This window comes from Epargyreus clarus, unplaced genomic scaffold (assembly GCF_041222505.1).
Source record: "Epargyreus clarus isolate Ecla_fem2 unplaced genomic scaffold, WU_Ecla_fem_2.2 ptg000002l, whole genome shotgun sequence".
Lineage (NCBI taxonomy): Eukaryota > Metazoa > Arthropoda > Insecta > Lepidoptera > Hesperiidae > Epargyreus > Epargyreus clarus.
The window spans coordinates 2,873,753-2,885,789 of NW_027332210.1; the positions used below are offsets into that span (position 1 = coordinate 2,873,753).

A 12,037-nucleotide genomic window follows, 5' to 3' on the forward strand; every position below is an offset into this window, starting at 1 on the left:
CAGTAGCCACTTACCATCAGGTGGACTGCATGCTCGTCTGCTATTTCTATATTTAAAAAAAAAAAGTTGGTATCCTAATTCAATGTTACAAAAACATAGTATATAGTACAGCCCTAGAATAATTCGAAAAATTAGGGCAAAGCGGGTTTTGGGTAATATTTGGGTAGCGTGATTTCGTAATGGAGGATCTCGACATTGAGGTTGAATCACGCGAAATACGCATTAAGTCTACCAGACTCTACCATGGACAAAGTAACCAATAACTTCAAGAATATAATTTGAATTTTAAATTGGAGTAAAGCCATTTTAAATATAAACTAAAACAAATGGCTGATTGTGAACGTTTTTTACTCATATACCTATTTAGTAAATGTTTAAATCTATTTTAAAACTGCAATAAGTATTACATACATAAATATCAAAATAACATTAAAACGTAAAAGTATGAACCTTTAGATCAAATACTATTCAAAGTATAAATAATCGTTTAGGTTCTGAATGTAATATTTAACATTTTTTGTTTGATAATAGGTATCTATCAATGCACTAGAACTTTATTTTCTTACTATTTACATATTGACTAAGGATAATAAAGAGCTTGAATTTATAAAAGGCCCGTCAAACAAAATGTGAAAAATAAATTCCCGATATCGTTAAATCCATTCTATGAGATAGGTTTATCATTTGGAATCTACGATGCCACTCAAAAGACGGTAAATGTAATTTTCTAGCTCGTTATTAACATTTTTCCAGCTATATTCCTTTTACCAACTTGAATTTAGTTCTCAAAATACCTTCCCACCTACCTACGAATAATGTTCCCAGATATAAATATAGCAATTTACCTATGCTATGCTAGTTTATTAGCAAATGGGACATTAGCCCGTTTTGTAACTTCCTCCCTAAATACAAAAAAACCTTAAAATAAAAGTTTGAGCGTCTCAACTTTTAATTTATTACTATAAAAGATTTTTTATTCGTGATGTCGGCAGGCATTCCATTTAAGATTATTAAGTCTGGCCAGCATAGAAAAGAATAGAGGGGCCATTTAAAAAATAAACACAAACGTCTTATTTCTTTCATCAATCTCCGCACTAAAGTTGTCGCGCCGAACGAAGTGAAAAAATCATCGAAGTAAAAAAAGGAATCTCATTCCTAACAAAAGGAAAGTAGCTTCCCGTAATTTCCGTGATGTTTCGTTTTCTTAAAACAATGAACTTCTAAAAGCGACAGCTAAAACAATGAGCTATTTTCTTATTGTTACATTTTAATTATAGTGATTAAAATAAAAAACAACAACTAGTTGGTGCATCGTTTTAGTGTTATTATTTTTTTCTATGGCAACATCGGCGATAAAGCGCGCGAAAAGCGGTCGGCAGGCAGACGTAAATTGAGTTGCGTCCTTATGAAACTTCTGTTTTACTTGTAAATTTTAGACATAGATTAGTAAAGATTACTCATTCATAACAAGAAAATGTACCCAGTTTTGACAATTGAAATAGTTGCGTAAAAAAGTTTTGCCACGTCTCCGTGCTAAAATGTCCCTAAAATATTTGAAATTATTATTGTAAATTATTTATTTATTATGTAAAATACGCAGTATTAGTTATTTATTCGCATAGATTAGTATTATTCGTAAATTTTTTCTAAAAATTATTTTATTTGTCAAGAATTCAAAAAAATAACTTACTATAATAAGCCGTTTGTGGCTTCATTCAATTTCAAGGCGGCGAAGTACTAATCTATGATTTTAGAGTACAATTTTGTTATTATTTCTGGTTCACTGTATTTGTTACTTTAATAATTGAATATAAAGAGCTACACAAGTTTTTTTTTTAATTTACTGTATAATATAAGTGCATAATATTAAAAAAATGGACGCACTAAATGTTGGATTTACTTATTATTCATTGATCATTGGTATCTTGGTGCTAGCACTGCTAGCTACTGCTTGGAATACAGACTCCATAGGGGGCAATGTCACATTAAGAAACTTAAAACACAATTTTTAAATGCGAACGTTCACTAATGCATGGTATTTATGAAGAGATAACTGTTAAAATAAATACCTACTTATATACGAGTACTTATCTTTTTAGATTTTTTTATAAGATTTGCATGGAAGAGTATACTCCAGTTAAGTTTCTATACGTGGGGAGGCCCACTCCCAATAATCAGGAATAATAAGCAAACAAAAATTACTATTATTTTTTAAAAATCACAAAATGTACAATGCATCATCTAATTATGGTAACAAAAATAAAATAAATAACACAAGTAAAAAAAATACGTAGCTTAAGATATTTGAAGTCAATATAATGCTTCTAGTGACATCTAGTACACAAGGCATTTATCATGACGACTTCAAAGTAGTGAACGTACATAAAACAGAATCCTTTTCTTTTCTATGTGAACGTATAACTCAGTTTCTGTAATGTGATCATAGATGGCGTTACTACAAGTTGTTGAAGGCGCGCTGTACAATTTTAAATAATATAAAATATGTGATATCTAGATATACATTAAATATCATTTTGAATTATAAAATATATAAAATTTTCATATATAGACATAGCCTATGTAGGTTGCTATACTCTTTGGTGATAGCCACCCCGAAATGTCAATTCAAGTATTGCCTATTAAAATTCAATGTTATTTCTAATGGGAAATATTACATTTCGGCATGTTATCTGCATTTAATTGGAAAAGCTGTACGAAGTAAAATATTTCAAATTTATTACGGAAAAATGAATAAAATCCTATCTATGCTTCATTTTTGTAAATAACAACTGAAATAGGTTTCATTTTGTTCCATAATATTATTTATATGCTGTTATAGTTATTTTATCTTGAAATTTTAATACTTAAACAAATTATAGTAGTGATAAAACAGTAAAAATTATACATGTTAAGTTGAAGTTTAAACTAAATATTAACGTGCCATGGGCGAAAGGGAAATTTAGTTTCGATTATGACAACACTGAATTTAGTACCGTTCGGAATCTACACGACGCACGACCGCTTAACGTCCGCGATATTCTAACAAAACTCGTTGAAAATGCATACATCAAAATGGTAGAGTCGTTGCAAATGTTTTTATTTCTCTTCAAATCGAAGTACAGACGAAAATGGTCGTGGTTCTCGCCCTTCTTGTGTTCAGTACTCATAGTGTTATTGTTTTGTGATGGTGTTCTCTCTAGGTGTAGTGACCATAACTGTTTAAATGGTGTTTGTAAGAATGATACCTGTGTGTGCATCGAGGGCTGGCAGGGTCCGGAGTGCCAGCACTGCGGCGGGAAAATAAAGTAAGTTGCGAGGACTTGCGCCGAAAAAAATGTCAGTTCACTGACCTATTTGACAGGTATGTCGTGTAGGTAGATTTTGCGAGAAAAAGCCGATGTCGGATTATCCAATTATATTCTTTGGCTTCTTCATTCCCTTCCAGGGTGGAGCGCGAAGGTCGAACGCGTTATATGTGTTAGAATGAGTGGAATTCGTAACGAACCAGACTCCTCTACATTAGAGAACTTTGTGGTCTTCAAACATTGTCCAGAACTGATTGTAATCAACAATTGAGTGATTACACGCACAGAGAGGCTATTGTGACACAGTTTGTGACCTGTTGTGTGATAATTCTTGTATCTGAAGCCGGGATTCTTTTCTCTCATGTTTATCCAATTTGACTTCAATCTTTTGTCTGTTATGAGCCAATACCACTATAGTAAGGGGCTCTCAACCTTTTTGAAATGTTTACAGTAAAATAAGCATGGCAGAATCTTATATGTAATGTCAAATTAATGTTTTTGATATTATATGTACAGCGTAATAACTTGTTCGAGGACATAAATAAGTTTGAGTATGTTAGGACTAAACAATGAGTTTCAACAGCCTTCAGATCAATCTATCTTTGTCGTAACAAACTTTTCTGACTAAGTTGTCCTTATATTCAGTAAAGCTAAAACATAGAACTGATGTTTCATGCTTTTAGTTAGTGATACTGTATTCTGACTTTAACAATGTGGTAAGGCAGATACACCGATCCATATATAATTAGGTACAGGCTGATGTTTTACTCGGGTTATTATTGGTAAATCATTGTCTCACTAGTAGACATAGGGCTTGCCTTAAAACAACAAGGGTTCTGCACAAAGCAATTGTTAGAAGATATACAAATCTATGTGAAATTTTATGGTATTCTTTGGAAATAGAATCTTGACATCTGTATCTGTAATCAATCTCATGTAAAATTGGGTTGGGGTCCTATCTAAACTGGGCTACATCCATTGATATCCTTAAGGTCTAAAGTGCAATGCCTTGTATATATTTGTCTACCCTACCCTTTTTTTGTCTACCCTTTGAACCCAAATATAAAGTAGCGTGTAACAGAGCTTTTCATCATTGTAAGTTGGAAACCCAGGCACTCACCTCAGACTTTTCAAAGTAATGTATATTAGAAATTAATTATCACTTGCTGTAAGGCTAAAGGAAAATATTGTGAGGAAACCTTGTGAGATCCTTACAAAAGTTCTCAAAGTTATGTGAAGTCTACAATTACACACTTGTCCAATGTGGTAGACTATGGTCTAATCCTTCTCACTCTGAGACCCGTGCCCAGCAGTGGGACAGCAATAAGTTGATAACATCAACTTGATTTTATACCCATTAGTTACGAACTATAACAAAAAATGTCCTTGTAACAAAGGGTGGATCTTCAAGAGGCTCAAAATTTATGTCTTGCCTTAATACTCCTCTTTATGAAACAAATTCAGGAGTTTTACTTCTTAATCTGCTACCTAAATAAATGAAGCAGAAGCAATCAAAGCCATTCCGTGATTATAAATCAAAAATAAGAACAATTAGAAAAAAAACTCTCAAAAACGGCAATATTTCAGATGTCCCAATTGCTAGGTTTTGGATATTTTATGCTATGAATCAAAAATGATCAGTAAAGTAGACCCGTCTGTGTATTTATATTACTTATTATTAAATACTCAAGGTATTTCATACAAAATATATTTAAAAATTAAGTCGTAAATCAATTAGAAATTGAATCAAAAAATGTTCAAAAAAAATCCGTCATTATCGGCAACACGATTGTTTTGCTAAATTCTGAGAAAACGGAACGCGCCCGAAGCGTCGCATTTCTTTCAAGAGACGAGCCCCCCTCGTGCCTCAGTCGATCGCCACTCATCAGAGCGAAAGGACGTTTATTTTTCGACCGTAAGTTATTGAATATCATTCTCCAAAGTTTAGCATCCCAAACGTCATTCTTATATATAGCTTTATCTTAATTATGTGTGCATGGTTAACCCTTATTTATTAACGATGGTGAAGTATTCTTGAAACAAATGACATGCAGTGATTGTTTTTTGTAACTATTAACGTATATCGGTCGTGGCGGCGATCTTTCCAGAATTCGTCACTGTCGGCAACATCATTATTAGCAACATTGCAAGAGACGACAATGACGTCTGTTGCTAATAATGATAATTTGTATTGAGAGCAATGACGATTGTTGCCAATAATGATTTTATTGTACGATTTTGAATATAAATTATATTATGTGTATGTTTATATATTATGTGTATATTTATACATTTTTTTTTTTTAAGGTTATTTTTATATTAACTAACTTAACTTTACCAAGATGAAGCTAACGTATTACGTGTTAATAATAGACACTAATAGACATAGTGTAAACCATAACCGCTTTACTTATATATTAGAAGAGTTTGACGTAATATTTGCCACACACCAAGATGGTCGCTGTAAAGCACTTTGCGAAGATCAAGAGAATTGGAAACTATACAGAGAATTTAACCATGATCGATATGAATCCGTACACATGATAATGCACTCTAGTAATCCAGAGCACTTATTAGATATGTACCAATTTGTAAATGATGACGGAGCGACAATTGTTGATGAATGGAATCAAAGAGATTTGTTATAATTATGTAATAATAACTTTTTTCATGAGTAGTTATAACATTTAGGCAGTATCTAAAAAATTACGTAGTTTTATGTTGTTTGCTTAGAATATACATGTAACTGGAGAAGTAGAGGATAGAGGAGCATTATGTTAGAGTTTGTTCATTTAACCATTTAAAATTTTAATTTATGTACCTATGTGTAGTGGTCATTTTGGATATGGGAAACGTAACAATAGAGCTTGTATATATAGTGCGCATGTTGAAATTGTTTGTTTGATATTACATATTAATTTACTATGCCTTTTGCAGATCGTAAAAACTAAGACTGACCCCCGTAAATGGCCCTCCAAATATGCCTCCCAAAAATAAAAAATATGTAGAGAATAGAAGACTGGCTCAGAGAATTTGCAAAAAACGAAAGTATAACGAAATTAAAAATGATCCGGAGTTATTAGAAATAGAAAAACAAAAGAGAAGAGAAAGATATCTAAAACAAAAAGAAGCAAAAAAAGAAAAATCTTTTCGTGAAATAAAGGAACAAAGGAAAAGATGGAAAGAAAATTCTAAAAGATATCGTCAAAAGAAAAAGGAAGAAGCTAGTGAAGAAAGAGTTGATCCCTTATTAGAGAAAGTTAATATTGAAGCTGTTGTAGAACATCAGAACAATGAAAACCATACAGATACTGAAGTCCCATATACCAAAGAAGTTGACCCATTGTGTGAGATTTCACAAGCTTATGCAAAAGTTAAACAAGTTCGCTATGTTGAGTTGAAAAAACGGAAAAGATTATTGCGCATCATAGCGGATTACCAAAAAAGAGACAGGAGCCAACGTAAACAAATTAAGAGACTAAAGAAAAAAATAAAAGAAATAAAAAACTTACGACAGGAACCAAATATTGAAGAGAGTGCAATACAAATTAACACAAATGAGAAAACGGGATTATCGTTAATCGAACACATACAGAACTTTTATACAGAAGATGTACATAGCGTAATAAGCGCTGGTAAAAAAGAATTTATTACCCGCGATAAAGTCCGCATGCAGAAAAGGTATTTATGTTTACCTTTAAAAGACTTACACAAAAAATTTTGTTCACAGACTAATTCACTAGTACATTATTCATTTTTTTGCAAGCACCGGCCATTTTGGGTTCTTTTTCCGAAAAGTATCAACAGGGAAACATGTCAGTGCAGTATTCATACTAATATGGAATTATTAATATCTGCGATGAATAAGCAATCAATATTAAAAGAGAAAAACAGTGAACAGGTCATCTCCAAATTATGTTGTGATTCGAGAAATATTGATTGCTTACAAAGAATTTGTAATACCTGCAGATCAAATCGTCTAGAATACAATCTTAAGAACGATGATAGCAACACTTTTACATATTTTCAATGGGTCAAAATATCTAAAAACATAACCAAAAATGGTATTCAGAAAAAACAAAAAATAACCGTGAAGAAGAACATTAATATCAACTGTAAGGAAGCTATTGTTAAAATAGAAAAAGAAATAATACCATTTCTAGAGCACACATACAAAATGGTCGGACAGTATCATACTATCAAAGATATAAAGAATAATATAACCATTCAAGAAGCTTTGGTACACATAGATTTCTCGGAAAATTATTCCCTAAAATACGCAGAAGAAGTGCAATCCTTCCACTTCGGAGGTAGCAGACAACAAGTCTGCTTACACACTGCAGTTGTATATACGCACAACTTTGATACTGGTCAAGTAACCCCAACATCCATGTGTACAATAAGTAATTGTTTGCGTCACGATGCGTCAGCCGTATGGGCTCATCTAGTCCCGTTGTTAAAACAAGTTATCAAACTGAACCCATTAATTGATACGATACACTATGTATCGGACTCGCCGTCGTCTCAGTATAGAAACAAGACCATGTTTTTTATAATCACACAATTATATACAGATTTTTCGCAGTTAAGTAAAATTACTTGGAATTATTCAGAAGCAGGGCACGGTAAGGGTGCCCCAGACGGTGTTGGCGCAACGCTAAAACGAACAGCAGATAGGACGGTTCTTTTTGGCAGGGACGTAGGAACATATAATCAATTCTATGATATAATTAAAAACCAGATCGAAAATGAACAGTTGAATATTATCGTAGAGAAAGTAGAAGAAGAAGATATAGTAGCCAAATCCAACTCAATTCCCAAAAGTCTTAAACCTTTTAAGGGCACACTTTTAGTGCATCAAGTTTTGTGGGATAAATCAAACAAAACTCGAATAACTTTGAGAAAGATGAGTTGTACTGAATGTTCTTTTTTAGACATATGCATGCACGGAAAACATTTGGCATATTATGTAATAAATCCGCCACAGCTACAAAAAGTTAGAATTTTATCCGATATAACACTCAAAAACTTAAATAATCAAGGGAACATATTATGTAAGCCTTCTACCTCAAAAACATATTAAAATGTTAACGTTTTTTCTTAAATCTATTTCTTTTTTTTTCTATTTTTAATATCTCTAAATAAGCAGTTTTGATTGATTTTAAAAAGTGATATTAGGAATAAAGAACGGTCAGTAAAAATGCTCGGTAGGAAGAATGATTCAATGAAAATATTTGTGGGGGTGTTGTAGTTTGTGTGTAGTTTTAGTTTGATAATTTTGATTTATTTTTTAAATATTTGACATAGGATACTCAAGAATCTATCATGTGAAGTCTACTACGTTGTTGATTTATATACCAAATGTCTGTACCAAATGATTATTTGATTAATAGTTAACTAATGAAACTAAGAAGACTGATTATTAGGATGAAGACCTTCATCCTAATAATCAGTCTTTTTAGTAATGTTTGTCAGATAATAATATTAAGTTTACTAATATCTACTATAATTTGTATATGCTTACCTAATTTAAGAAATAATTGTGATAATATAATTAAAGAAATAAATAGTGTTTATTATTCTTGCATTTTCTTTCATTATTAACATCAAAATAATTGAACTTCATAATACATTCAATACATTCGTCACTGTCGGCAACAGTCCGTCATTATAATCAGCAACAACGTCATTATCCTCATAGATCGTCATTATTACCAACACCAACATTTTTATATTTGCCAATATTTTCGAAAATATTGTGTTTTCTAGCATAACTTTACTATAACACAGCATATATTTGATGTATTTATAGACTAAGCTTCAAATAAAGGCTATTCTCGGGATATTTTATAAGATTTTTTTTTTCTATGTGAAGAATAATCTTGAGTAGATTCACCCCAAAGTATCTTATTTGCTATGGCCCGTTGCTTATCTCAAAAACTTTCTTATTTTTTCAACATCAATCATGATGTTTGCAATGTTCTTAAATAGCTGTTATCAAATCAAACTAGTAAACATTGTAGTTGCTACTGGTACTTCTGAAATAACTCATCTGAAATTGAACTTTTTGCAACAATTACACTTATCCTTTAACTTCCGTTATTAATACTTAATCTATCCAAATTTTGCCTACCAAAGGTTGAAATTTGACAATTCTGGTATGAAGTAATTGTCGAATGTTGATCTTTTAGCTTCCTAGATTTTTTAAGGGTGCAAGTATTATCTATGTAACTTCTTCAAGTTTGTCTTTTAAGGTGAAAATTCTGTGAAAATGGCCTCAATTATTATTATGTACATTATTAACAAAGAGATGAAAAGACATGAAGATTATATGGACACCCATTCATAGGCGCCGCCAGGATTATTTTCAGGCGTATAGTCATTTGGGCCATAGTGTGTACTATTGAAATGGTTTTATATGGATTGTTTCGTCGTTGCAACATTTTTTTTTTCATTGACCTAACTATAGGTGTTTTAATGATATGCATTTCACAGATTATTTAGTCCTGAGAAGCTTTTTTTTTTGCTATTAGACATTTCAGAGATTTCTTCACCTATGTAATCTCTGTCTGGCCAGAGGGGTGTGAGTGTACCCCCTTACACCCCTCTGCCGGCGCCCCTGAACCAATTCCTGTCCCACTGTGACAACTGGACTTCCATGTCAGAGGCAAAATTTTAAACTCATTAATCAATCAATCACATAAAATTTATCATTGTATTCTTGCATATACATACAACTACAAAATCATTGATATGACTTGTTTTGTTTATACAAAACATAACCTTTCCCACCCATATTGGACCAGTGGCCTAATAAGTCCGCTGCCACAACAACTATTGACCGTGAGGATTCCAAACTGGTTCCAACAACTGACCTTTTAGGTATACTGACCGTATTCTGGTTTAAAAATCGTAAATTTGACATTAAAAGGAAAATGTTTGGGCGTGTACATTTTTTTCGTTATATATTTTTATTGGAGAGATACAATTATAGAGAAGCTTTTAATTTTTTTTGTTTATATGATGCATTATGTTTAAATAAATAATGATTTTTTTATACCATAGAACATATATTCAATAATAATTCAATAATAGTTTCTTTGATCAAAAACATACAATATAACATTTATATACAAGGAATAACACACAATGACAACCTAAATATCAATATAGTTTTCAATAAAAAATTATTGATGAGAGCTAATTTGCTATATTTTAAAATCCAATGTAAATAAAATGAGGAGGCTTATTTTTCGTAAAACATTTATAAATAATTTCAGTATAGACTAAATCAATAATACTAAGTACTTTTGATTTGTGGAAGCCAATAAAGTATAATCTGATTAGGTATTATTGTTATTCATACCTTTACTTTAATGGATAGGATATGTATGTTCTTTTCATTAAATTGAAGTGGCAAATGAGCTTACAGTCCACCTGATAAGTGGTACCTGCCACTGACCAACACTGACCAACTTTCAATCTGTAACTGCAAGTCTAGATCATTATTACCCAATGGTCTTTATTAACCACTAAGGGTTGGGAATAATCTGCCAGGGAAAAAAAGATGGGGCTTTGTGAATTGTAAAATGGGTTTTTTAACAAATTATGTCTTTTACACTGAAAAACCATCGAAGGGGTTCTAATCTGGTTAAAAGACCATATAACTCAGTGTGTCAAAAAACTCAGCAACTGAAATAAAGGCCACTGACTTTATGGTATCATGTCCTGTTTGGTTAGTTAAGAGTAGAGATGGGCAGAGGGTTTAAACCCAATGGGTGGATACGGGTTTAAACCGGGTATTTTGGGTGAAATAGGGTTTAAACCCAAATAAACACCCAAACAGCGGGTGTAAACTATTGTCATTCATATTTTTATTTTCTTCGTGTAATATCATTTTTAAAATAATATTGTAAACAATTCACTAAATATGCACTCTAAAAGCACATATTTCATTTAACTACGCTGTTATAGTCCATTCGGATGTGTTACATTTGGGTTGCAATTTTCGAAGACCCAATTATATTTTATAGATGTCAATGATTAGTGTAAAGGGCTTAGTGTACAGTTAAATCCTAATTTGTGGAGTCCCAACTGTTGTCCCTCGGCCGCCATCTTGAAAAAAGGGGCACAAAGCGTTTTTACGCTCTACCAGGCAAACTATTTGTCGCACAGAAATTTAGTAAGAACAATTATGGTTTCAAATTGATTTATCTATAATTTTAGTTCTATAACTTTTTGTCGTTAAACCAAAAATAACAAAGATAATAACAATAATAGATTAAACTTTTTGAAGACTTTTTTTTTTACTTTTTTCTACTTAATTTACAGAAAATGACATTGAAACATTTTGATAGAGGAGTTTTTATAGTCCGGTCAATTTAGACATAAAAATAGTAATCAAATAACATAAAGCTAAATTTCCGTAGAGACCTTGGGTTTACCATCACAAGTAAGGTTCCAAAAGTCCTCATCGGTGTGTGTGTCGGCACTTATTCGGGGTCAAACGTCACAATTTTCGGGTTTCTGGATTTTTCTCGAAATAAAATTATCTATAAAATAATGTTTATATTTTTTTTCTTAAAGCTATAATTATTAAGATATTAAGATACGTAAGAATTACATTTTACATTATATGCCCATATTCCCACACCACCTGTGCAATAGTATACGAGAGGTATACTTATTTGTCTCGTCAAACAAATAGTAATTAAAAAGGTAACAAAAATAGA

General features: G+C 31.8%; 1 protein-coding gene across 1 annotated transcript in view; it reads left to right on the top strand.

The window, feature by feature from the left end:
• Nucleotides 1-2,990: 2,990 nt before the first annotated feature.
• The window catches only part of dsd (attractin-like protein dsd), a 37,539-nt gene continuing 28,492 nt past the window's right edge, over nt 2,991-12,037 (top strand). The window contains exon 1 of the mRNA XM_073077890.1: nt 2,991-3,305. Coding sequence (XP_072933991.1) covers nt 3,073-3,305 — 233 coding nt within the window. The 5' untranslated portion in view covers nt 2,991-3,072. The remainder of the gene's footprint in view (nt 3,306-12,037) is intronic.